Raw genomic sequence first — 27212 nt, forward strand, 5'->3', positions numbered from 1 at the left:
TCACATTTAAAAGGTGAAACTAATCACGTAAAAAAAAAAAAAAAAAATCTGATCAATTTTAGGCAATAGTACTCTGGGACAATTTGAACGTTCCGGTAGTTTCTTTCATCCCTTTTATAAAAGGGATAAGAAAAACCCTCAGTCATACCTCTGAGAGTACATCAATTTGGAGTTTGCTTCTCAAACGCTTTTTCTTTGCCTGGAATTGGCACCAAAAAATAAAACAAAAGGAGGCTAGAGTATTTAACTAAATTGGAGATAAGAGAATCTGAAGCGCATTTAATATGCAGTATCGCCCTCCAAAATACTACAACAATAGTATTCCACAGTTTTTTTTTTTTTTTTTGCTTGGAAACGTATTGTGTTCTCCATTAAGACTGCACATGGTGGAACACCAGGTGCTTTGTAGCATGTACACTCCCTCAAATAGCAGCGTGAAGTGTTGGGAATGTGGGAGTTTTGGGAGCTAAATGGGGGGTTTTTGGAGTGACTCAAAAAATACAGTTTTTTTTTTTTTGAGCAGAGTAGGGTCTGGAAAGTAAGCTTTACAAAGCAAATAGCCTGTGCAGCTTATCATTTGTTGCTGATATTTACCGCAAGTCTATCAGTTTCATAGTGTATTAGAATATGTTTTACTGAAATAGTGCTTTTAATCTGTAAATATGCTGCAACGTTGCTTAAAACTTGATTGGTTTATTGAGACATGACATAATCCGTGTTCGTGGCTCGCTTTGACAGGAATGATGAACGTGCCCAGGCGAAGCTGCTGAACTCTGGAATTATCAGATCAGATCTTGCTGAAGTGAACATCCTTCCGCTGCCTTGCTAAACAAATAACTGTCATTTCATTCTTTACTGGACCTCCTGTACTCTCACTTGGCAGCCCATTTCCTGGCTGCACGCACTGCTGTTTCCTGTTCCCTCAGTCAGAACGAACAGTGGAGGGTTTATGTTGGACTGACTGCAGAGTGATCTGAGGCAAGCTCCTGACTATCGGTTCTGAGAAGTTAAACAAGTAAAATCAAATCATAGCTGAGTGCAGTTTAATAGCTTTGGGATCGTCTCTCACACGCATTCTTGTTCGTCTGTTCCCGCACACATCGCTCCTCCCCCAGGTGACTCTGTAATTTTATACAATTAATGAATCGATTAATTATATACACCAAGCTGTATGTTGTGAAGCTTTCAAGAATAATATGATAACCTGTTTAAGCTGTCCTTCACTGCGATTTGGAAAATAAAGGTTTTCTAGCCGAAGAGCTCTTTGATTGAATGTTTTGAGAATCGTAGGTGCTTTCACTCAGATATTGATGTTTTTTTTTTTTGCTCCTCTTGTGAGTTTAGCCTTCAGCGTCTCCAATTTCAGCATGATACTGTATCCCAAACGTCTCAATGAGGAACTTTTAATAGAGAAATCAATGACATAAACCAGACGAAAAGCCCCGCTGACCTCACACAAAGTTGACATTCGAAGTGCAACGCATCCAACAAGTTGATCGAGAGCGTACAAGTGTCAGCTGTCTGTGTGAGTCGGAGGACAGAGTGTTGCTGCAAACTCTCCAGATGGGCAGGGTGGTACGCGCAGTTAGCGGGCTCTGAGGCATGAGGCCTGCGTGGAGCTTAAACAGATGCTGCTCTTTAAACGAGACTTCTGACATTAACAGCGGTTAGCGCACTCCTGTGAGGCCTCTCTTTACAGCTGTTCTGAGGCCATTTCGTCTTTTAATTGGTATGGGAGAGATCATAGATTACATTAGTCCAACAGGAGGCACTGTGGGCCAGTGGGCTCCCTCAATGGGACACCTTCTTCTTCTTCTTTTTTTATATATATTTTTTTTATATAAATATCCCCTAGGCTGCAAGCTTCAGCGTAGCCTGCTGCTTATTAATCAGCCTCCCATACAGATCATTAGTCCTCCCTGACCAGCCGAACTGTTAGTATCGTGTGATAGACAACTCAGCGAGGCCAGTTATTCAGGCTCTTAGTTTATTAGCTCTTCTCGTGTGTGTATATGTTGGCATGAGGAGAATATGTGCGTTTATTTTAAAAAGCCATTGGAATCAACCCTTTACACCCTGCTTATTTCTATTGTAAAAATCTTTCCATAAAAGAGAAAATACATAAATACGTATCATTTTTCTCAAAGCCAGCATGCCGCCAGTCTGGACTGAGCGGTTGTAACCAATACCTGCTGTCTGGCCAGCAGTGACATATTATATATTTGCAGGAGACAATCTCTGTATTTATGTATGAGTTAAATATGCCCAGGAGACACCAGTGGAGATTACATATCTGCAACCGGAGTGCTAGGAAAGATTGACATGCGACTGTTAACTCGATTCTAACTTGATTAGGTCAAATTGAAGAATGAATGTGCCCTCTCTTCTGGTACGGAAGGGGGAGGGAAGGTAAACAGAGGTATTGACAGGGTATCAGTGATCCCCGAGCAGGCCACAGAGCTCAAGGAGCATGTTTTTATACCTCAAAGGTGTCAGGGAGAGGGGTCAGACTTTGTAACTATAACATACAGTATATCCACAGAGCTTGCCGACAGAATGCTTGCTCTCCCTGTTAGATGGAGAAGAGAAATGAAGAATTTCAGCTCCCATCAATCAGGTGCGGCCTCCGTGGTCTTGTTTCACATGTCACCAGAGAGGAGTACGGACTTGCAAACACAACAGGGAATGCTGAACACACAGGGGAATGCATTTGGGCTGATCCATTTCATTTAAGCGCAGGGTACTTGCAGAGGTTAATCCTGCAAAACTGGCTCAGCTCTTGAGTTTCCACCTCTCTTGCATGTGTTCTGGTTTTACTTAAGTTAGTGCTCACTCTTTTAATGTCTCTCACAAGGACTGGCACAACCATACACACTCAAAGAAAATGACTTGTTACAGTCCCGATGGCCTCTTAATATCAGTTTATCACACAGTATCTTTGTGCAGCTCGGCTGGCCTGCATTGTGTTTTAGCAGCTACCACGGGGTCCCGCTTCATCCTGCATCAGATCTCATTAAAGATGGAAGTGAAGATTAAACCACATCCTCTTTAGCACACTGCAGCACTGGGCAGGAGGCTTCCACTTGCCTCCATTTACTCATAAATAATATTGAGCAGGCAGTTCCTGCAGTGGCAAAAATAATGCTCGTTTGTGACACCAGTGAAGGGTTTATTTGATCAGACCAGCTGACAGATGCTCTGGACACTATTATCAGGACTTTAGCAGGCCCAGGAATATAGTAGATTTTACACAGGCACACTTGGGGTGATATAAGCTGTGGTGGGACTGCACAAAGTCAGGGATTTTGTAGGATTGCAGACACAGTGGTCAGCCAAAGAAACTTAGTGCAGCAAATGAGAAACACATCAAGCTTATTGTACCCGGGTACAACCATCTCATGTCCGCAGAAGTCTGGCCAGAAGTGTTGTTCATGGAAGAGTTGCAGCCAAAAATCCATATCTCTGACATGGAAACAAGGCCAAGCAACTCAACTATGCACGAAAACATAGGAACTGGGGTGTAGAAAAATGGCAGCAGGTTTTCTGGGCTGATAAGTCAAAATTTGAAATATTTGGCTGTAACAGGAGGCAGTTTGTTCCACAAAGGGCTGGAGAGCGTTACAATAATGAGTATCTGTGGGCAACACTGAAGCATGGTGGAGGTTCCTTGCAAGTCTGGGGCTGCATTTCTGCAAACAGAGTTGGGTATTTGGTCAGGATTAATGGTGTCCTCAGTGCTGAGAAATACAAGCAGATACTTATCCATCATGCGGGAGGCGTATGATTAGCCCCACATTCTGCAGCACGACAAAGACCCCAAACAACTATCGTCACCGTAAAGAAGAACAAGAAGGCCTGGAAGTGAAGGCATGGCTGATCTCGGCATCACTGAGTGTGCCTGGGAATACACGAGGAGACAAGGAAGGATTTGAGGAACCAACCAACCCTACCAGCCGAGTTCCTTCAAAAACTGTGTGCAAGTGTATCTAGAAGAATTTGCCACCATCTTGAAGTCGAAGGGTGGTCACACCAAATATCGTCATTTTGTTCTTGCAGCTTGTTCTCGACATGGCAACCAGGCAGAACCTTTTTTCTCGTGTGATGTCTATGAACTATTGGTGGAAATTGGGCATGGTTAATGCGGAAATGCTAGCGGCCACTCTGTGAGCTCCCAGATGCTAATATTCGCAGCGTGACTGCTAATCTTTCCCAGGTACAGATCAGCATACTCTGTCCGACAGACACCGGGCACCAAACGACTGGCCGGCATCCAAAAATCGTCTCCCGCATCTTCCACAATGCGTGTTTGACGTATGTTGTAGTGGGATGGCCCAATGAGGGCTAACCTGGAGTTCGGCACTTGTGTTCCTTGTGAAATATTTGGCCAGAATGAACAAAAAAAAGAATGACAAACTATTTTTCCTTGTTCCCGCAGCCCTAGCGGCGAGCTTAAATGATACTAGTCTGGACCGAATTAAATTTATTTTTTCAGAAACATGAAGAATGTGGGGTTGGTGATTAGGAAGTAGTGCCTTGTGTGATGTTGTCAGACCGTGTTCTCCTGAATGGAACTGAAGCTATGTTACTTCTGTGAAGTAGAAGGAGAGATTGGCCAATTATAAGCTTTGGAGGTTTGAAACAGTAGCCCCAACTTCATAAATGATGAAGTCAGCCACAGCTAGCACTGGTCCTTTACTAGTGGCTCGTCAGTAATTAGAACTTCCATTAATGATCTCAAATTCCCTCTTCTTTGAAGTGCTTCCCTTAATCCACACAGTGTCACATTCTGTCAGTGTATTCAGGGAGAAAGCTCAAAGACACTAATCTGATGCCAAATCTGAATTCAGCGGTGTGATGGTTATTATGCTGTAAAGGAATGCTTTTGTCATTTAATTAAAAAGATACAAAGAGTTTGCTTTTAATAATTTTATCTGAGATTGTTAATATTTGGTGATTTCCACATGCAACAATTTTTTTTTCATGTACAAAGTAAAATCTGAGCGCAGTAATCTTTGGTTTAATCATCTTTTAATCATCTTACTGGCAACTGTGACAGTGTGAGACGAATCAAAACCCACTGATGTACACCGGTTTACTCAGAGTCAGTCTACCTGCGCAGCTGCCGATTCCATTTAGGTCATTCATCCATCTCACCTTCCTAACTGAATTGCATTTTAATCATGTATGCTTTTAGCCATCTGTGACTTCTGTTTTCTCTCTTCTCAACAGTGCACTCACATTTACTATTTTGAGACTCACAGACAGGCCCTTTAGCCCCACGAATGGTCATGGCTGAGGTAACCTTGGAATACAGATAGATCTCTGCCTCTAATAGAGGTCACGGAGACATTTCCATCCTTCCCAGCTTCCAAAGAAGATTCTCCACACAAATGTTTTACAATTAGATTGTGTTTGTCAAACATGCGGCTGGATGACCTGTGAGATCTTTCAAGCAATTTGTCATATTTACCTCTCGCCCCAGGAGCTGGTAAGGACGGCAGAGCGAGGAGAGCTCTGTGTTTGTGTGTCAGGACTTGGGACCTGTCCCTACTCGTACTCTCTGATTGGTTGGTGACAGGAAAGACTAGCTAAGGTTAATTCTGGAAAAAAGGATATATCACACTGCTGTGGCACCCAATGCATTTCAAATGATGTGTCCTTGGGATGCAAGGTTACTGCTGAGCTCTCTCTCAAGGAACAGCCTGTGTAACTCCAAGTATTTTTGAATGTGCCTTACAAAGAAAAGGTCTTGTTTACCTTTGCAGAGTGTATGATTACAATGAAGGTCTTTCTCTAGATAATTTTTCCAAGGCTCATTTATTTGTCGAGACTCGACAAATAAGCTTCTGTTGTCAGATAATGCCGTGATAACTACACTAAAAGACTGACTGATAATGTGGGTGATAAAAAATGTTTGTTGGACCAGTCACAATTGTAGGTGCAGCCTGTGTCTCTCTGGGACTGTTGAGACCTTGCATTAACATCCAATCTGGGCTATCCAAGTGGTCAGTATAGAAGACCCTCCAGACGCATTGTGATTGATAGATCTCTGACCACATTTGGAGGTGGTCTGGGTAACCTTTCATCCTCATTCTTTTGATAGTGTGAACGCCTTGAGTCACATTAACCTTTAAAGACCTAAACATCCGCCAACAGATAAAAAACCAATGGACAAAGTCAAAGTGCGGCTGAACTCTGGGAATTTGTGCTTTCTGGGGGAAAAAACAGCTACCATTACAGTAATGAAGATGCACCACTGATGTTGGCTGCAGATTTGGGGGGCGACGGAAGACCTGGGAGACCCAGGAAGAGAGAGTTGTTTGGAGGAATTTGTTGGTAAAAAGTAAGTTATACCCTTGAGATGTCACGAAGGTCTTTCAGACAAAAGCACAACTTCCCAATGTTCAGCTACACTTGGAATTTTGTCAGTAGCACAAACCATTGTGAGTTACAGTAATTCAAAAATCACGAGCTTGGTTCTGAGGGGTTAAAGACTATACCCAACAGGGGTACTCCTATGTCAACTCCCGCCTCATTCATTTGGAACAAAAGACAATGCTGTCCTCGGCTCTGGAGCAGGTAAGGATCCATTAGACTTCGCCTAAGATGATGTTGGTAATTATCTTTCATACAGAGCGTGAAACTGAGGTCGGATCTGGAGATGTGTGTTGATGCCAGGTCTGAACACATGTACCTAAAAGGCGCTCTGTTTTGCCTCATCATTTCGCGTGAGGCGCGCTTCAGCTTACCAATCTCATAGAGCCAACTCAGCAGAATAAATCCATCTTTCAGGTCAGCTCGTTGATTAAGTAGCAAGCTGTATCTTGTTGCAGTAATTGCGAGCATGACGGATCTCAGGTATCCCAATATGTACCTCAGCACATCATAAAGTTTGTTTCCATATTGTGTAACCACATACTTCAACTTGTCTTTCTTCCCTTCTCTCCTTTCATTCCGCTCTGAAGTTTTTCCTGTGAAATACCTTTTCTCATCTGTCAGTCGTATTAAAATGAGTATGGTGTGTTACATTGGATAACCGAATTATGTGCTGCGAGTTTTTTTTTCTTTTTTCTTCCTTGTAAGCTAGAGAGAAAAAGACTTGGCACAACCTTTTTTTCTTGTTTTGTTTTTAACTCCCAGGAGTTCTTTCCAGCCATACAGGAGAATTAATCCTCTGCCTCTGTTGATTTCTCTCCTTCAGTTTTTGGCCTCGCAATTTGTATTACAATCAAATCCGGCGTACCTCTCTCAGCTTTTATTTCAACGCTTGTTGTTTGATTTCACGCGGAATTCTTTTGCGAGACTGTCTGGTGCTGTCGTTTCATCCTTATTCCGTAGCTTCTAGCTTTTTCAGACCAGATTCGGTGTTTCTAGACTCCCACCTACATATATTTCAGTTAGCCGAGTGTGAGAGAAAGATAGGAATTTCTATTATTTTGCACTGGAAATGTCTATTCAAGTGCAAGGAAAAGGAATGATATAGGATATAAATAAATTGTAGAGGGTTCTCCCCCGTGTTCTCTTATCTTTTAACATTCAACTCTATAATCAGGCTCACAGTCTCTCTCAGTATGTGTCTTTTTTTTCCTCTTCTTTTTCTGCTTCAGCATGTGTAAAAGAATTATAAATTGGCTCTCTAGAAGTGACAGGCCTCTCAGAACCAGTGTGATTTAGTGTTTGATTGGTGTTTTGGAGCTGCCAAAGTGAAGCCGCTCTCTGTTCACTGCCCCACCTCCTTTTGCAGAGACTCTAACACAGGAATACTAAAGCTGACAGCCTCGTGTTAAATCAGCCTCGGTTTCCTTCTTGTTATTAGCCACAATCTTCCTTCGCTGGTCACCTCTTATAGTGGATATGAACCGTTCACTTTGAAATCATTTCCTTCGCAATACTTAATGCAGATCTTAAGCAAATCTTGGCTTGAGTACATAACCTGGCATTAAAATAGCTGCTGTGGACAGGGTTCAGGTTCAGCACTGAAGGAAAGAGACAATTAACGGCTGCAATTAAACAGTACTGCAAAGTTCAGCAGGAGGACGGTGATATCATTTAGAAAGATATAACCATTGTCAATCTATTCTGCTAGTTAAGTATCCCCAAGATAACTAGTTCAGTCTCTGAGCCTGCGACACGTCGTGCCAATTATTTCGCTTAATGTGGTTGATTATGTGCATATGAAGGCTTTCCAATACAAAATCAAGCTCCGAAGTATAACGTGTATTTCTGCTTTATCTAGTGAAATGGCGTGTGATTAGCAAGTTCGTGCCTCCGTTTTTCAAACGTAGGTGATTGAGGAGTCGTAATGAGATACGGCGGATAATTTCAGTTGCTGTGGCAAATGTGGAGACGTCATATTATTCTGCGGCTAATATCCTGTGATGAGCTGGAGAGGTTCCATTAAGCCAAACTGCGTCCTCGGTTTAAACATCATTAAAAGGTTGTCAAAGGATGACTTCAGACTAGATGATGAAGCGAAATAGGGCTTCTAATACGGGATAAACGTCCGTCTAGCAGGATGTTTTCAGACATGTGAGCAGCACTGTAAACCTCACTTGAGCCGACTGATGGATTGAATCAATTACGCTGATGTAAACAAATGACTTTCAGAGCAGGACGCCAACAAACGGTGCTTAAAACTGACGCTGGTGGGGAAAACGCCCACGCCTACCTTTTCACGTTGGCAGGTCTATGTTTTATTCAGGCTCAGGTTTATTTGGTGACCCTGCCAGGAGGCAAATCTGCCTGTCTGATTGTATAATTCTCAGCTTTCATAAGGTGTGTTTTTATAAGGAACTGAAACTGATTGTCTTCCTGCTTCGTTGTTACAAAATGCCGCAGTTTACGCTGAGCAGAAACTTGTCCGTCGGGTGACTTTGTGTTTGTGGAAAAAAAATAACACACTGACTCAGATGTCTCATTTGAAGTTTTAAGACAATATTCCATGACATATCTGTAGCCAATTCCACTGTTGTGCAAAGGGGTGGATCTGTGCACTGTTTACAATTATATATACAAGTCTGGACACCTCTGGAAACCTTTAGAAGCGAAATAAACATTAAATGTTAACACACTTTTATGTTTTATTTAATGCAGAAATCACATTTTGCACAAGTGTGTTTTGTAGCAGCTGAAAGTCGTCGTCTCTCTGTTCTTGATTTAGGACTTTATTTTGAGCCACTCTTCCTTGTGGCTCTGAGGTATTTTTAGCCTTACATGCACAGCATGTTTGAGATCTACCTGCGGATTTTTTTGGAACGATGTTTGAGACAGGGGATTCCAAAAAGGTCCAGTTTCTTGAAGGGGTTCGCTGCACATTCACTTTCTTTACTGACCGTGGGACATTTGCATCCAGATTTTGCTGATATTTAGGTAACAAGGTCTTTACTGGTGAAATAGAATTGGAAGAAAGGGTAGCTGAACACGGGTTTCCTGAGATTTCATGGACATTTTCAGTTATAAATGTTGCACTACCAAATGTGCACGACTGCTACATTAGCTAAACCTCAAGAAACCTCAAGGAGGAACACCTTTTTAAATGAGCATCCCATGCAGAAAACTGCAGGTGACAGTCGAAACATGTCAGGTATTTGAAATCTTACCTGTTCCCCTTGTCTTAATAAAAGAATCAACACTATTATTGTTGTTAGCTAAAACTTGCTGTCAGTCCTTTCTTTCCAGCTCATGTGAAGTATTTCTCATAAATGTTGCATGGTCTTTCAGACCTCGTCGTTATGGCCACAGTTCTCTTTAGCTGCCAATTATTAATGACCTTTTGAACAGTGAGAGCTGCAGGCTATGATATGCTACGATATCCTTTTTACAGATTCCGTGCCATTTCATTTCAAGAATCAGCAAAATATGTAGTTCCCGCAAACTCATGCTTTTAGCTGCGTGCAGGCGTCGACCATCTTTTGATGCTACTAGTTTAGCATTTACAAGCTACAATATCCAGCAGGCAGATCGCGCCAACAATGGAGTGAGTGCTGCCCGTCTCTTTTTCAAGCTTTTATGTTTATAGGGCAGGAAATAACCTTAACAGCTCTAGCTTGCACTCAAAGACGTGTTTCGCAGGACTGCACCGCTCCTCTCGCTGGTTTGAAGGGCCTGAAGATTTTGTGTGTGCTTCAGCAATGGAAGATGTTGTCTTTGTAATGGAGATAAAACAGTTTTGCACCTCAAAGTATGGGAGGGGGGGGGGGGTAAAACAGTCTCTAAGTAAATACCTCCCATTATGATCAAACCATTACCGCTGCCAGTGTTAACATTAATACACATATGATTATTTATGAGTTCATCTCTCATCCAAGAAGGATTGACCCGTCTTTCTAAGAGCTTTCATCATGCGCTTTAGCCGCCCGGACTAACACGTCTTCATTTAGACATTTAATATTTAATCTAAACTTTGTTAGAATTGATTTAAAAGCGCCACTTTCTAATCTCTGTGTACTCGGGCGAACAGAACTTGCGGCATTCTGTGATTTTATTTAATCTATCTGTTTCATACTGTGGAATAGTTTTTTTTTTTTGTGTTCCTGCACAAAACTGAATCACTTCCTCTCCCCTAATTGGGTCCTTTACCAGTGCTGCTTCCTACAGAAAGACATCCAAACTGCGCTTTTGATAAACTCCTTTTAATTAACACACAGCACGTTATAGCCTTGATGCGTGATACAGTCTGGTCGGTCCTCCCGGGGGGAGACCGGTCTCTGTGACATAAACTGCGTTCGTCTGCATCCTGGGCCGACTTCACACATCACCTCAACACTTACACCACAGTGATCAAATAGACGCTGGTGGGAATTGATTCTCTTGAGTGCCTGTTAAGTGCATTTTGCTAAGGAAGTAAGAGAAGTTAAAATACATTTAGTGTTAAAAAAGACAATGCACTCTTCCTTAATGCAATGTTCTGCACTTAAGCTATATAGAGTCTAAGTGTATATACTTCAGCCTAGCTATCAAGGCCAAGACCCTTATTTCCAGCCTTCTATTTCCTGCAAAGAGAAAGCAGTGATATGTAAAAAGGAAGTCGATTCAAAAACCACACTTCAGTAGCCGAGGATCTCCAATTTAATGCTGTCCTGGCTCTTCCATCTGGAGGAATCCCAGCCATGTTATTTGGGATATCGTAAGGGGAACTGTCTGGCTGCTTGGCGGGTACCTGGCTCGGGTCAGTGGACTGTGAAGGCCCTGAGCAGCCCGCGAGTCTTTACCATACCAACAGGCCTGATCACAAGTAAGGAGGAGGCTGTATTAAAGTGAGACTGATAAATCCAGAAATGTAACAGGATAAATCCTTAATATGCAGCTGCTGGCCAAAAAATCCTGCCACAGCTCCGCGGTGACATTGGGCCCCGTGAAGTTTGCTGATAACCTATTTAATCTCTACCGGAAGATGACAGCGCCTCTTCAAAGTCGGGATACGTGCTCAGGGTTGGCAGATATTGGTTGAAATATCAGTAAACTTCCCAGGAAATTTCATAATGAGTATTTGGCCTCATTGAATTTCTTTTATAGGTTGTTTTTTTTTTCAGCGTACAGGGACGCAAACATCTCAGTCTTCTGAGCTAGCTGTTTGTTTCACCACTATTAGCTGTGTTTAGTTTAGATGTTACTAAATAAATAAGCTGATTTATCAAGCAACATTTTTGAATGATCTATGCAAGCTACCAAAAAAAAAAAAACTTGTTCTAGAGGCAATAAGTGCAGCAGGAAGCATCTGCTCTTAAATATTAACAAGACCAAGGGGATGGTGGTGGACTTTAGGAGAACAAGGACTGCAGTCAGAACCATAAAGATCTTGGGGGAGGACGTTTCATACCAACAAGTACCATCAGTCTGGACTGGAGGACCCACCCATCACACCAGTGCCGCGTACCATAAGTACTCTACGGTCTGATGAGGGAGCAGCATTAGTGCCGGAGACGCCAGCGGCCGGAGACGTTTGAGTCAGTGAGGAACAAGAGGTCACTGAACAAACTGTTCACAGTCGGGGATGCTCCTTCCCACCCACTCCACAGCACACTGCAGGGACAGCGGAACTCCGCCTCACACAGACTCAATCAGCTTTGCCGTCGTAACGAACGGTTCAGGAAATCCTTCCTGCCGTTTGCAATAGCGCCGCAACATAACAGTGCTCACCACTGTTAGTTCACTCTGTTGCTGCTTCATACTGGATTCATCACTGCACGTTGTTGCAACAATACTGTCTCTATTTATTTATTCACCCTCTTACTATGTTCACATCTTATATCTCTCACTTATGTTTTGTTTTATACTGTAAACATTTCAGACTGCATTTTCACTGAACTTTTTTTTTTGATTTGATATATATTGATTTGAGATGTGATGCGCGTGTTGCGCAACAGTTGGATGCAAGTGGTATCGTGGCTAAAGGCTGATACCGCAACGCGGGTGAGATCAGAAAAGCAAACATTCCCACGGTCTGACTTTTTTGTTGCACTGCTCCTCAGGAATGAAAATCTACTCCTGAGCTGAACAGATCCGGTAAAGGGTTACATCGAAAAAAACATTGCCTACAGTGATCAGGCATAACATTATGACCACCTTCCTAATATTGTGTATGTCTCCTCTGTGCCTCCAAAGTAGTTGTGACTCATCAGAGATGGACGTGGGCCTTCTGAGGGCGTCCTGTGGCGTCTGGTGACAGGATGTTGTTAGTGGGGGCCTTTCGGGTGCAATGGGTAGTTGTTCCTTCTTTGTTTTTGTGTGTGTGTCTGTGTCAGGCTGCATCCTGCTCCTGCATCCAGAACATTGGTCAGTGTTATTCTCTTCCCCTCTCAGTGGTTTCAACTGTACAAGGAACCGATAATGGTCTTCCTCTCTCAGGGGCTGATCGGCGTATGCACTTCTTTGTACAGGCTGCTGATATTTCTGCCTCCCATTCATTTGAGTATATATATTCTTGCTAACTTTTGGTAGCTCTCTTCTGATGCATGTGTTTGCATCCCTGAGCCTGCATTAGTCACCTGCACTGACCTGCTATAACTGCCTCATGTAAGACCCACGAGCAATGATATACGCAGAGATGTCATTAAACCGTGTGAGTTTATTCCACTGTAAACATTTATGTGTATCATTAACTTGTACTGGTGTTTATGTGGACATTTGTGGCACTTCGCTCTGCCTACTAGGCATTAGTTACAATTATAAGGTAGGTTCCTTGCACGGCTCTCTGCAGCAGTCCTTATTGCAGCTCCGTTTCACCTTTCCTTCCAAACTCGTAAATGTAATGTGTTGTTTTTTTTCCTGCGACTGTGTTTGTCACGAACCGCGGACATCGTTTCTCGTTGTGACAAAGGCATCGCATTTGAGATCTAAAAGAAATCGCGAGCGAATCGAAGCTGCTCATCTGATGAACTCTGCCCTCTCGACGCTCCGTGCCTTTACATCCCATGCAGTGGGTCTTTCTCGTTGATGTTAACAGGCTCCATCTTTACTGTTGAAAACAATTATTGAGCAGCACTCCGGTTGCTGGAAAGTTGTTCTCCGTGTCTAACTTTGGTGGCATTGACATTCCCCCGGTGTCGACTTCAGAAGAAATACAAATTTGCGCTTTGCGCGGCCCACCTACAGCTTCATTTTCTTGTAATTTCTCCAAGCTCCCTTCTTAGGATTGGGGGTTGAGCAGATGCAGGTGGATGTATATTTATGAGGGGGATGTGTATATCAGGGAGAAGCAGTGTTGTGAAAGGTGACCTTGTTAGATAAAAGGAGGGCTCGGAAGCCAAATGATGAAAGAGAATGGGATCATCCTGGGCTCATTAATGTGGATTTGAAGGTCAGGTAATTATAACAATAGATGTGTGGGTTGGCTTTGGCATCTGGTATTGTTGCTTTGTTATGGTGGTGACAAGTCTGCGGAGGAGAGGGATTAATCACTGTGACACCAGCCTGTTGTCACATTGATACATTTAGACATCATAATACTAATGCTGTATTTCCTGAAAGAAGCGGCAAAAAACAATGTAATTTCATCTATCAGCAAGCAGTATGAGCTATGTGCAAGCAACCAGCATGGACCGCTGATACTGTAAAGTGCAATCCAACTTAAAGTATAACTCAAATTGTTGTTATTACAATATTTCGTGGTACTTTGAGCCTTGGCGCCTTTTCTCGTGCAAACAAATGTATTTTGAAGTGAAATTAGAAGCGAGGAGAAAAACAAATAGCGGAGGTTAGGATGGTAGCACCTGAACCGCTGCACACAGCAGGGAAGGTAAACAAGAAAATCCTCCAGCCTCGCACATACATTTTTTGAGCAAAATGAGCTTTTAATAGCTGCAACTAAAAATACTACGCAGAGCAGCTGAAAGTTCTCCCCTACATGTAACTTAATGAATATTTCACTCGCGCTGAGCGTCGACGGAGCATTAACACTCGTGAGAAACGAGGCCTGCTTTGTGCTACCTGCGCCGAATCAATTCGTCATAACAACTCAATGCACGGGCAAACATGGCGAGCTACAAGGTCCTATGAATTGTTTACGAACCCAAAAACATTTGGATCCTCGGTGAAAGCCGGCTTGGAAGACCGGAGGATGTTTTTTTTGCGATTGAATTTGCCGTGCTGGAAATACTCCAGGTGCGAGTCTGATTTTGCTTGTTGCGCACAGACGCGCGCTAATGCAAACAGGTTGGGAAAATAAAATAAAAACTTCAGTCGCGCACTGTACTGTGTGAGCGATGTCTCTCGCGATCAGAGCTAGCAAGGCTGTGTAACTAAACCGAAGCGTTATAGCCTGAATCAGTCATATGTGTGTTTTAGGAGGCAGTAAAAAAAAGGCTGTGAAAGTCCAGCTGCCCAAACTGCGCACACACTTTTGATATTAAAGCCAAATACAGCGCTTCCTCTTGGGCCGCCGGTTTCTGTGCTTGGCCAAAATCCAGACTCCTTATGGTTTCGGAATTTTCTATGTGCGCTTTAATTGAAGCGCAAGCTCCATATCGATGTCCCTGTTACTGCTCTTTTCCCTCACCTGTGACTGAAACCTGAAACCTTCCTTCCTGCCAAGCTGACGTCTCTTACAGTCTGTTTGGACCTTGCATTAAGATTCGTAAAAAAGACAGATGTGAAAACGCGTCGAGATCGCATGTGAAAGATCCGAGTCCTGAGTCACATTAAGGACTGCCTATACGTGTGATATAGAAACTTCCAGGGTTGGAGTTATAATCTGAGTTTTATGCAGAACTAACTATCGTCAGGGCGAGGATCAATAAGTAATAACTTAACGCGCGCGCCAAAGTCATTCCGCACATGCATAAAGCATCGCTGTTCCTGGTTCTGGAGCAGCTGTAGTGATCCATTAGAGACATCAGCTGTTAAAATATTCTACTGCGCCCCAGATGATGTCGGGTTTTATTTGCATACGGAGCGCGAAAAAACCGGAGACGCATGTTAATGCCAGGTCTGAACACACACACACCTGAATCCTGCTGCATGCAATCGGATCCTAATGCCGGGTCTGAACACGCCCTTAGTAAATACTTGGCCATATCAGTGCTTTGATAACACTCTGATATTTACCCGTAATGCTTTGCTCCTGCCTTACCTATTCATTTCACGTCAGATCGTTGTCACTCCCGTGCGTTTCAGTCCACATGTATGACGCGCACATTGTATGCGAATGCGAATGTGCTTTTTTTTTTTTTTTTTTTTTTTGTATCGCGCCACCTCCGCCGCAAGTTTGTCTGGCTCAGTCAGTCCTCCGCAGGGACCACTAGAAGCTATAAAGAACAAAAAAAAATGCCAGCCAGTATTATCGGGCGAGGCAGCATGTGTGGTGTAGCATGCATTTTTAATGTGCCACAAATAAGAAATACCACCGTTGCCTCTCTTCTCCCATCTCATCTCTCCATTTGTGCGAATTTCGGGAGCTACTAAAAGCGAAGCAGCCCCCCCCCACGCCTCCCCTCCCCCTTCAGAATTGCATCAATTTAACACAGCTCCGCAGACACGAGATGGGTTGCTCCAGATATCAAATTCGAGCCTGAATATTCCGAGCTGCGTCGGGGCCGGGTGTTGTGTACACAAACGTGCGTGCGTGCGTGCGTGCGTACATGTGAGTGTGCAGTCACACGGTATCAGTGCTTGTTAAGACGGCTGGTGGAGTGGAAAAGTGTCTTCTGTGTAGAGCGGCACATTATTCCCCACAAAGAGAATTTGACAAAGCCCCTCACTCCACTAACTCTTTGAACATCGACACTCAGAGCTGACACGTTAGGCATCAGAGCGCTACCAAGAGGAACATCTAACGACCACATTAGTGTCGACCACTTCTAAGAATTATCCTAAGAATTTTTTTTTTTTCCCCCCTCCGCTAGTTAAGTACTTCTATTTGCAGTTCATGGTTTATTAGACGCTAGTTTGTGCCCATCAAACAAGCTCCGGATATGAATTTTAATTTGGAAAGAACAACAGATGAAAATAAATGTGGCTCTTGGTAATGAAGAGCAGCTCTGTTGACCTGATTCGTGCTTTTATTTGGGACGGTTTGTGTGTCTAAGATCAAATTGCTGAAACCTGGATTCCACCCTTGTTGACACGCTTCAAAACCAGCACTGAATGACACGAAACTGGACTGAGTTCATCTGATTTAGATGTATTTACTTCGTTAAATCCCTGTGAGATTAGCAGCCCCTTGTATTACATTGCATCGGTGATATTGGCTGCTTTGAAAAATTGCACCGAGACTTTTTTCGACTCAGCAGCAGAGCCGGCGACCTGAACCATAAAACTTTTTTCTTCTTCTTTTTTTTTTTTTTTTTTTTTATGAGTTTCTATACTCCACCTTTTGTCCCAGAGTCACCGCGGCGTACTCTATTAACCTCCGAGCTTACCGAGAAGCATGTAAGCAGTAGCCGGAGATAAGGCGATACGGTGACCCTTTAAACGTCCTCTACTGAGCGGGTTCAGCTAAGGTGGCGGGGACCAGAAGGTAGACAGTGGATCTGTTTACTGCCTTGAGGTTTTGTGGTTATGCACTAGCACTTCCCATTTAACTGCATGATCTAGGGCTCTGCTGACGACACCAAGCATGCAACCCAGATCCACGCCTCAGCGCCCTGTGCACACACGTGACTCGCACGCTGAAGTCCACACAAGCCACTTTTGTGAATGCTCTGCTAATATCCTGACACGCTGCGACTAGAGGGTGGTTTTGCCATATTTTTTTTCTCTCTCTCTCTCTCTCTCTCTCTCTCTCGCTGTGTTTGTGTCTGCACTAGCCTCTTGATGCAGTGCCACAATTCATAAACTGTGCCTGTCAAACGGTCCGGCAAGGATCCCGTTATCAATATTTCGTTGCTGCGAAAATACACAGCAGTCGCAGGGATTCGTTTTTTTTTTTTTTTTTTTTATTGGCTGAGGGGTGTAGGAGGTTGCCTTGTGGGTTAAGAGTTCAAAGGGCAGACAGGAAGTGGGTGATCCCACAGTGACAGTTCAGGCATGTGTTTGATGGGCCAGACTAATGGCGTGGAGCTGCAGTTTCTAATGACCTACCATCTCCAGGCAGCCCGGGGAGCCTTTCCATTGAGATTTATGACCCATGTTATGGTTACTACTGGGATGACACTCCGGCACTCCTGACTCCCAAGTTATAGCCCGCTCCTTTGGCTTTACTCTTACTTCTCATTAACTGGGTCATTGCAAACCTTCGAGTCTTACCTTTTTTACAGCTACAAGTAATAATCTGGTTCAAAACTCAAGCCCGCCGCTGTATTTTGTCCGGTGCGGCGGCGGATTCCTTTCAGTTGTTTTTTAGAGGTGAACATGTGGTCTGTTCTGCCCTTGAAAAAGAAAAAGGAAAAAAAAAGGGAAAAAAAAAATTGATTAATGGAAAATCTCTTGGGGCGCACGCGCTGGCAAAGTCAAAACCCCATTAAACATACATTCAAACAGACAACTCCGCACGCAGACACTCAGCCACTGTAGAAGGAACCGATAATGGTCTTCTGATAATACTAATTGTTGGCTCTCCCGCCGCTTCCCCAAAGGCAGAAATGTGTTGATCCCCCACAAGATAGCCAGACTGAGCCCAGGGCAGGCAAAACAGCGAGGAGAGCTGGTTCATAATTAATACGTGCACAATGAAATATGCATTGTGGGGTGGATGTGGCCAAACGTGGATTTCCGTTTTGATTCCGTTTTTTCACTCGGGATAATTGAAGCTCCTCTCTTGGGCAAGTCGAAGCCGGTAATACGCGCTCTCGTAGCCTTTGGTGCCGAGGGTGCGGGGTGGCTCCCCGCTCTGCTGTAGGTTAGCGTCCCGACCAGCTGCTTATTACTTGCCTCGTGCTCGGAGATGCATTATTAAGGCGCGTTTTACGTCTTCCTCGATTTGTATGTCTGTGCGCACGTCGTCGTTTTACCGCCAAACATATTTCGTGGCGTTGTGAACATTAATGCATTGTGAAAATAAAAGGCCTCCTTTACCGCTCCTCACTTCCGTGTTCATCAAAGACGAGAACCCTACTCGTCTCCCACCGCGCGATTGCTGTGTAATCATATCTGGTTAGACGGCGTCTAACGCCTCGACGCCGGGACTAACTTGCTCTCTACTACTGCCACTACTACCTCTGCCTCGTACACACACACACACACACACGCACGCACGCAGCAGAGTCGCGTCAGTCTGATTAGCAACCACATCTCCAATCTCTGATTAGGTGTGGAGTAAATGAAGCGCCCCCCTCAGGCATGCATTTCCATAATGTCAGGTAATTAAACCCCAGTGTTTTAATAGCTCAGGAATAGGAAGACTCCCTGGGAGACTAGACAATGATGATAGACTTTGCTGAAAACTAGCATGCTGAAACTATGACTTTACCCTGAAATAACTAATTTACGACACGAAAGGAAGTTGTCGAACATTTTACCTTTAAGTGCATATCTGTGAACAAAGCCTTACAAATCCAGCACACCGTGTCCCAAGTTTTTAAAACAGAAAGCTGGTTGTAAAAAAAGGCCCTTCTGGAAATGATTCACATTTAGGTTGTGTGCTTTCTGTTGATGGCTGACAGATTCCAGAGCTAAACAAAAGCCGGGAAGAGCACGAGTGTCTTTTTCATCACAGAAAAACCTGGAGAGGTGCTATTGTAAACATGACAGCGGATTGTCAGTACATGTTGCTGTTTTTTGTTCGTGTATGTTGCGCCGCGCTCGCACTGTACTGTACACACACGCTCGCGCGCCGCACGCGCGCACGCACGCACTCACACACGCTCGGATAACAAAAGGCCTTTGATGAAATAAATTCTGCAGTGGGAGAGTTTTCTTTGTCGGGCCCACTCAAATGTGTGGCGCTCGACTGAGAACAATGCGAAGCCATAATGGCTCCGCGGAAACATGTGGAAGCCGAGCGAACGCCAGAAGCTGCTCTAACGGACAAAAATAATGAAAAAAGCCGCGGAACTTTGGATGTGATCGGAGAGCTCTCCCTCATATCACGTGTTCATTATCGGTCGCTGGTGCACAAAAAAAAAAACATTTTTAAAGAAATAATAAGCTTTTAATGGGGTGGTGCTCGCTGCTAATGATAGCCGCCGCTGTAGCTGGAGCTGGAGCTGAAGATCATTAAAGACATGTTGCGGTGTATGAATCTCCCACTGCCCGCTTTATGAACTACACTTCAAACACCTAGGATACCTACTTTCTGTAGCGCGCAAATTAACAGATGTACTTTAAATCCCCTCTAATCTTTCTCCTCTCGTGTGCCGCGGATGCCTCTGACTGACAGGGCAAAATGAAAAATAGGTCCATTTTTAATGATACACTCTGAATATCAATCCGACAAGTTACCTTCGGTTGAACCAGTCAGCGCTGGGGTTTGAGTCATTCATGAACAGCACAGGGCTCGGCCTGAAAGCTGATCGCGTTCTGTATATGGACTCTACACTGAGCCGCCATAACATTATGACCACTGAGGATCTCGTGGATGTAGGCAGGCACCCCCACCCCACAGGAATGGCACAAAACGGTTTAGGAACAACCCACAAAAACATTAAAAGCAGCACAAGGTGTTGACCTGGCCTCCAAGTTCACTAGATCCCAAACTGATCACGTATCTGTGGGATGATCCACAGAGCCCCACCACCTCCCCTCAACTCATAGGACCCAAAGGCCCAAAGACCCAGTCACATCTGTCTTGGAGACTTACACATTATTAGGAAGGTGGTCATAATGTTATGCCCGATCGTGTGCATTGCATGTGAGACTCACTCTCGTAGATCAGGAGGCTCGATCCTCTCAGCTCAAGTATTTTGCGCGTTATGTTTCCATAGCGAAGTAGTCTCATCCCGCAATCAATCACATGTATTATCGAGCGTAAACTTTGTCATGTCGCCAAGGCACAAAAAAAAAACAGAAAGAAAAAAAAAATCTGCCAAGGAGTGAATATTGAAATTAGCTGCTCACTGAATCACACGTTTGCTGCCAACTCGCTAATTTAATATTTAAAGAAAAAGCGCGCTTCCTCGCACAATGATCGTTCCTGTCTACCGGAGATGTGATAAACAAATTATTGGATGACATTCGTGTCACTTGTTATCTTTGGATGACTGCGATGTTGCTGGAAGCTAAATCTATTATTGCTAGCGTTTTAAAATGTGTGGTTGCAGGTTTAACTGCGAAAAATCCTAACAACATAATCGCTCGAGCCAATTTGGGGCCTTCCGTTGCTCAGGTAATGCTCCCTCCGTGAACCCGCGCAAACAAGTTTCCTTTCGAGAGCTGTGAAAATAGCGATAAAAAAAATTTAAAAAACGGCACATTTTCGTTAGGTGCCGCTCTCAATCTCAGTGGAATTTGTTGTGGCATTTGTATCAGTCTCAACTGAAATGTCTGTTCAGTGATCATTATTAAATTTACTGACCCATTTTTTTTTCTCCCTTTTCAGCAAACTCCAGTCTTCTGGGAGGAGGAGGAGGTAAGCGAACGCCTTTGTTCTTTATTACAACATTTAATTTCATTGAGCCGCTCATACGGTGTTAAAGCAATTAAAGTTGCGCTTGTAAGATAAGACACGTGGCTCGTCGGCGCTCTCGTATTCGCGGCGGTCTGCTTCGTCTCGAGTGTCAAACGTGGCCGATCGTGAGGACGAAGTGGTGCAAAAGAATGCTGCGCTGTGCCGCACCGAGACACGGTCATTACTTTGGTGGCCTGCCGAAAAACATTATCATCAAAGCGGCGGAGGAAATCTCAGGCAGCCGACTGTGGTGTGGGAATAATGTGCGGGGAAGTCGAGTAGAATACTACAGCCCAACCCCACTGTTCTTCTTTTCTGAAATTTGACTTTTGCAGTGACATGATTGAAATAATCATTCTTCAAGCACTGGTACATGAAGCTGGGGTCAAACGCACCCAGTTACATGTGGAATGTTAATTATTATTATTATTTTTTTTTTTATTCCAAAGCTGGATTTCTGATGATATGACAATGAAATAAGGTCAATGCTTCATCCTGATTTGTTTATCCATCTGTGTTAGCTGTCACTTCAAATGTGTCTCCTGCAGCCTTTAGTTACACACTGTGATCCCAACCATGACAGTAAACCTTATTACATCTGACTACCTAACGCACCTCATCTACATGTGAAGATCTCTTTCATGTTGAGTATTTTAATTCATCTTAAATACATTTTTTGCGACTATAACTATTATTAAATTATCTCCTGATTACAATTACCTACATAAAAAGTATCTGAATGCAGAATTTTATAACAATGTCATATATGTTTTCCACCATTTGAGGTTTAATGTTATCCCATAGGGTCCCATTCTTCCTCTCTGGTTTATTGGGAACATTTATGGACAGTTGCATGGATTTGGTCGCAAAGAAAAACACGAAAGCGCCATTGGGGCTGTTATTTGGGTGAAAGCAAAACAGTAAAGACTTAATCCAAACGGAGAGCTCAGTAACTTGATTTGCTTCAAAAATACCGCAAATCTGCAGATCCAGCGCCCCTACAAAAAAAGAGGCCCACCCGGGCCACGGCGTCAGTCCCATTGTGGCATTTGTCTATTTGCTTTACTACATGTTTGTGTGACAGTTAATTATCAGCTTGGTATAATTAAATTATTGTGACAGTCCCACTAACAGCTGCATGTTTATCCTCTGCGCTTGTGCGCATCACCTGACTAAAATAGATAACCATGCTGGTGCTCGGTGACAGTTTGGTTTTGCTTTTCTCGTCTTAATTTATCAACTTTTTTTTTTTAATAAATTTCCTGAGCAAAAACCTAAAAACATATTCAGACACTGCGACGTGAAAGACACGGCGTAGCTGACTGCTCAGCACCCGTGGTGCCCACAAGAGCGTACGCAGAGCAGTTGAAACCTTACTCACATCTCATCATGCGGCTTGGAGTGACTCTTATCTTGTCTGGTACATGGATACCCCCGCAAACTTGCAGCGCGGAGTCCCTGTCTATCAGTGACATGGAGAGGCCCTCAGCGCGCAACCATTTTAAGAACTTCTGTGATTGAGATCAGAGGTCACGAACATGCGTCTCCATAACCAAGCCGGGGCCCCGTAAAGCGAGCCGCACCGTCCCGCTGATTGCTATCTGTCTGCACCGCGTTCGACTTCTCGGTATTGATTTGCCACATACGGAGAAACATAAGAAGCAATTTTCTTTGCCATTATATTTTCATTATTGTTATTTTGTTCTTCAAATCTTAGTCGTCGTTGATTGATGTGGCCTTGTCTTGGCCTAATATTAGGTGCTATTACAGCTCGCTGCGTTTCGACGCAGCAGAAACAAAAGCGAGGCTGAATTTGCGGCTGTCAACACTGGAACGTTGGATCTCATGTGTCAATTAACGTCACACTTCGCAAGAAAACATTTCAGCTGATTGTGACCTGCAGCTGTGCCTATTAACTCCAGAGGAATTCTAATTGCAGCCAGTGCCTTTATTTATTTATTTTTTTATTTTTTTTTTTGAGTGCAAAGCCTCTTTTCATTCTTAATTGACTCCCAGCGATGCTATTCCTGCCAACTCGCTGGCACGAGATACAAGGTCAATTAACTGTAAAATGCTAAGACTTACATTTCTCTGGTTAATAACGTCCACAACAAGTCAAGTCACGAGTATTTTGTAATTTCTTATATGTGCATTCTTGGAAAGAGTGTGCTCGTGTTTTGGCCATAGGGGAAAATGATGATTATAACCGGAGAGAGATTACTATTATCTACCGGAGAGCTGGAAATGTTATTTTCACCCCTAAAACAAAGCTCCGCGCCGTTTGTCTTTTATCTGCATGAGGCCAAGAGGGGTTTTATCTTCCAGTGTCTTTATCGGGCGGAGGTGGCCGCTAAACCTGCAAAAACTGTTCCCCCCGTTGTCACCCCGCCTGCCCTCTCTGCCTCTATCTATGCGGTTTGGCGTCTGAAGACCTCCTGCCTCGGCGGCGGCGGGGATCGATTCGAGGAGGAGATGCGCGCTCATATAAAGCCCTCCTTATCTCGCAGCTGTCTTCTCGGGGGCTCTGCGGAGGGGCAGCCGCACAACAGGGCGATCCATCATGCTGGCCTCGCGCACCTGAGCCGTGCTCGGTTCTCTCGGTTTTGGAGGTGGGCCTCGAAAGTATTCGGTTTATGTAAGTTGCCTACGCACTTTCTGTAGTGCTTTTGTTGTTGTTATTCCTCTATAGGTATAGAAGGTAAAGCAGCTTTTCCATCCGTGATAGCAAATAAGAAAGGAGATGAGAAAGTCTGGCGTTAGAAAAAACAATTACTACATTTCTAACATTATTTATGGAGAGAAAAAACAAACTGAAAATGAATATTCTTATGCCCTGATGCTCTATTAAATCCTTAGAAATCGCTGATGGGAATTCTCTCCGGGGTTGCGCGTCCTCAGTAATACGTACACAATGGGGTTAACCAAAATAGTACTGTTATCTGTGTGAGACATGTTGGTCTCAAAGGGATTCCAAACATACATAGAGGGAAATAACAATGATCTCTGATAATAGCACACTAAATGAGGCCTCTGTGAATAGAGGGTGATTATGAATGGTACCGGGTTGCTCGTGTGATGTGTGTCACAGCATGGCTGGATGCTGGCCCCGGTCCCGAAGGGACGGATCTAATGTAAACATCGTGCCGTCTATCCCGCCCCCCCCCCCCACATTTGTCTATTTGTCGCACACCCACTGACGCGCGCGTACGCACACGCGTGCACGAACGCAGGCGTTCGAGCGCACGCCGAGCCACGTAATGATACCACGAAGCCCCGTGTAGCCGGAGAGAGGGAGCTGCACTTGCCTTTGATGTCTCCATCCAGGAGGGGAATTGACTCATTAGCATTCTAACCAGAACCGTTGCCCATTTAGCACTAGGCTTTAACTAGACCACCCAAACAAATCGTTCTTCTCAGGTTGGGCCGCCTTTCTCCGCTCCAGCCGAGCAGCGGGGGCACACGCGCGGTGGTTTTTTTGTGCCTCCTGACTGGGGCTAATTTAGCCACGGGCCGCTAACGCTCACTGAACTCACCAGCTCTGTCATTGCTTACATAACATAGGCTGTAGCGCTGTGGGCCCTCAGCTCTCCTCCCGCACAAGTTTCCTAGACAGTGGTGTGAGTCATAGCAAGTACAAGCACATTGAAATATACGCAATTAATTACCCTCATTGTTATTATCCGTTGCATGTCACCCTGTACTCATACGGTTCTATGTTATAGGATGTAGACACAGTGACATGACAAGGCGGCGGGCCCGCATAATAACTGCGCATTACAATTTAATTAAGTCCCAGCTCTGTCCGTTGAGTGAAATGTGAAAGCACGATGTTCTTGCGGTGACTTTATTCGACCAGAGCAGCTCAACACAACACCAGTGCACCACGAGCAGAGCTCTGCAGTGACTGCAAGGCCGGCTCTTAGCAAGCACACATTGCACCAGTGTGCTTAAAAAAGACAATGTGTTCAGTTTCAGACATGTTTGGATAATCCTTTATCAAGATTCGTAAGTGCTTCACCGCGCTTATCTCCGCGTCCATTCGTTATGCAAAGAGCTCTGTTTTCTTTTCCTGTCACCTCCAGGTGAACCATTATCCTGCGTCTGGGTCCTGCCCGAGGGCTTGTTTATTGAGTAGATTGGAGGCGACCGAGGCGGTCGCTCGGCGCGGGGGGGAAGAGTGCGGGCCGAGATATAAGATGGTGTTGTGTGACGGTCGGAGCCTAGATGGCCTCGTGTCCCTTACGCCGGCTCCCCTGGAAGCTCCCAAACGAATCACTCAAAGATGACATATTATACTCATAACTCATACGTGGCACTCTATGCTTGACTGATGGTCCTCAGTTCACAGATGGTAGTAACAGCCATTAGCATAACTTATGACAGAGATGGCGTATTTCCCCACGGAGTAGCCTAAATAATGTAAAATGATAAATTGAATGCAAAGATTCGTCGGTCGGCGGGGAACCCTTGGGATTTACTTATCACCTCGTTTTTAGATTGGGCGTTAGTTACTCTCTGATCAAGGCGTGCCTTGTATTTATGCTGTAATGAACCGTATCGTTGAGGCAGCAATAACGTAAAGGTGTGTCAGTCCTCCTCTTTGGTATTATATTTATAGTATATATTATATTTACGTCGGCCTTTTCGTATATGAATGAGGGGCATTCCCATTTCTTACTCTGGCTTGAGCTGCTGATATTCGTTTGAATTAAAAATAAAACCCTCTGACTTGAATTGGCCTCATTCTTGCAGAGCGGAAACGTCATTTTGTAAATTATACTTACTGAGTGAATTATAAAACAACTCCACAAATCCCAAGTGTAGCGAGCTATTAAGTGATTTTTATGCTATTTTATGCACTGGGTACTTACTGGATGATGTTTAAGAACGCTCAGCGCGTGCAAAGCATCTCGGTGAAAGGAGGAAACGCTGTTATTTGGAGGACGTTTCATTGAAACTAGCAGGACAAGGTCACCTTTTGGTAGTCAGATTGTGGTGAAAATTGCATTTTGGTGTGAAAACTCCCTTTTTGCCATCTCTGCCACCGCACAGAGCAGTCGCCATGAACACCCCCCCTCCTCCCCTTCCTCCCCTTCCTCCTCCTCCTCCTCCTCCTCCTCCAATCAGCAGTGATGGATGGACTAATTGATGCAGAATGATTGGGCCATTCATTTTGTCCTACAACAGTGGGTTCCATATTTAGGATTAGCGCCGCATTGTAATGGGAAGGGAAGAAGAAGTGGCCAGGGAGCCTAGAAAGGAAAAGGGGACAGAGTGAGGAACAGTTGGGACAAAAGGAGGAAGAGATTAAGTCGCAGAGGCGTCGCGAGCATCTTTAAGCGGGCTGGTCGGATGTGCGATGCTGATGCTTAAGAGTAGGGGGGAAAAAAGGAGAGGTGTTTATCCGCGAATAAGAGCGAGTGAGAGCAGCATATAGCATCCACGTGCCCTGGTGCTCCTCGATTAGCCTGTGAATCATTCCTCGCTGTCCCCATGTATAAATCAAGCTGCCGGCCGTTGCCTGCGGCGGTCGTGTCATTAGCAAGTTGACGGCATCACTTGATCTCTGGCACGGCATTGTGGGTGAGGAGGGAAAGGCTCTATCTTTAAACAGCATATCAGCATATCAGACCTTACAGGGCTTTGATACGTGGAGCCAACCGGGACCACACAGAGACATGCTCACTCAAAGACTCAAAGATTCTCCCGTCACACCTCTATTATTATTATTTTAGTTTACTGGAAACCAGTTCAGTTTGTAGAGTTCAAACTTTGAGTTTATTTTTGTGTGCACATGATACGTGGAGATCATTCGAGGTGTAGCCCAACGCCACAGCACATAATTCGAATGAGTTTGTGGCTTTTGGAAACTGTTTTGTTCTGCAAAGCCAACTCCACAAAGGAAATTTTTTTCACTTTTTCCTAAAGTGTATTGAAATCTGCTATGGATTTAAAGGTCTGAGGGTAAATAGGATTGTTTCTCCGAGATGGAGAGTTGAGCCGGAGATTCTCAGTTCCCTGACCACCTATTTTCAGTATCATTTTCAGTCTGACACAGAGTCTCACATGCTTTTTCGCCGCTGAGAGGTCATTTGAGGTGGAGGGCTTTGCGGGTCTAGAATCTTTCCCACCGTGTGTTGAGGCGAAAGGACTGAAAAACCTTGGATCCTTCAAATCCACTGGATGCGTTTACATTTTGGCTTAAAGTCTTTGGAAAGTGTTTAAATTTGCC

General features: G+C 44.2%; 1 protein-coding gene across 3 annotated transcripts in view; it reads left to right on the forward strand.

Annotated features, from left to right (window-relative positions):
• The window catches only part of macrod2 (mono-ADP ribosylhydrolase 2), a 396798-nt gene that overhangs the window by 96299 nt on the left and 273287 nt on the right, over nucleotides 1-27212 (forward strand). For all 3 annotated transcript variants that reach the window (XM_047602588.1, XM_047602589.1, XM_047602587.1), the window contains exon 4: nucleotides 20912-20941. In XM_047602588.1, coding sequence (XP_047458544.1) covers nucleotides 20912-20941 — 30 coding nt within the window. The remainder of the gene's footprint in view (nucleotides 1-20911; nucleotides 20942-27212) is intronic.

Source organism: Mugil cephalus, chromosome 13 (assembly GCF_022458985.1).
Source record: "Mugil cephalus isolate CIBA_MC_2020 chromosome 13, CIBA_Mcephalus_1.1, whole genome shotgun sequence".
Lineage (NCBI taxonomy): Eukaryota > Metazoa > Chordata > Actinopteri > Mugiliformes > Mugilidae > Mugil > Mugil cephalus.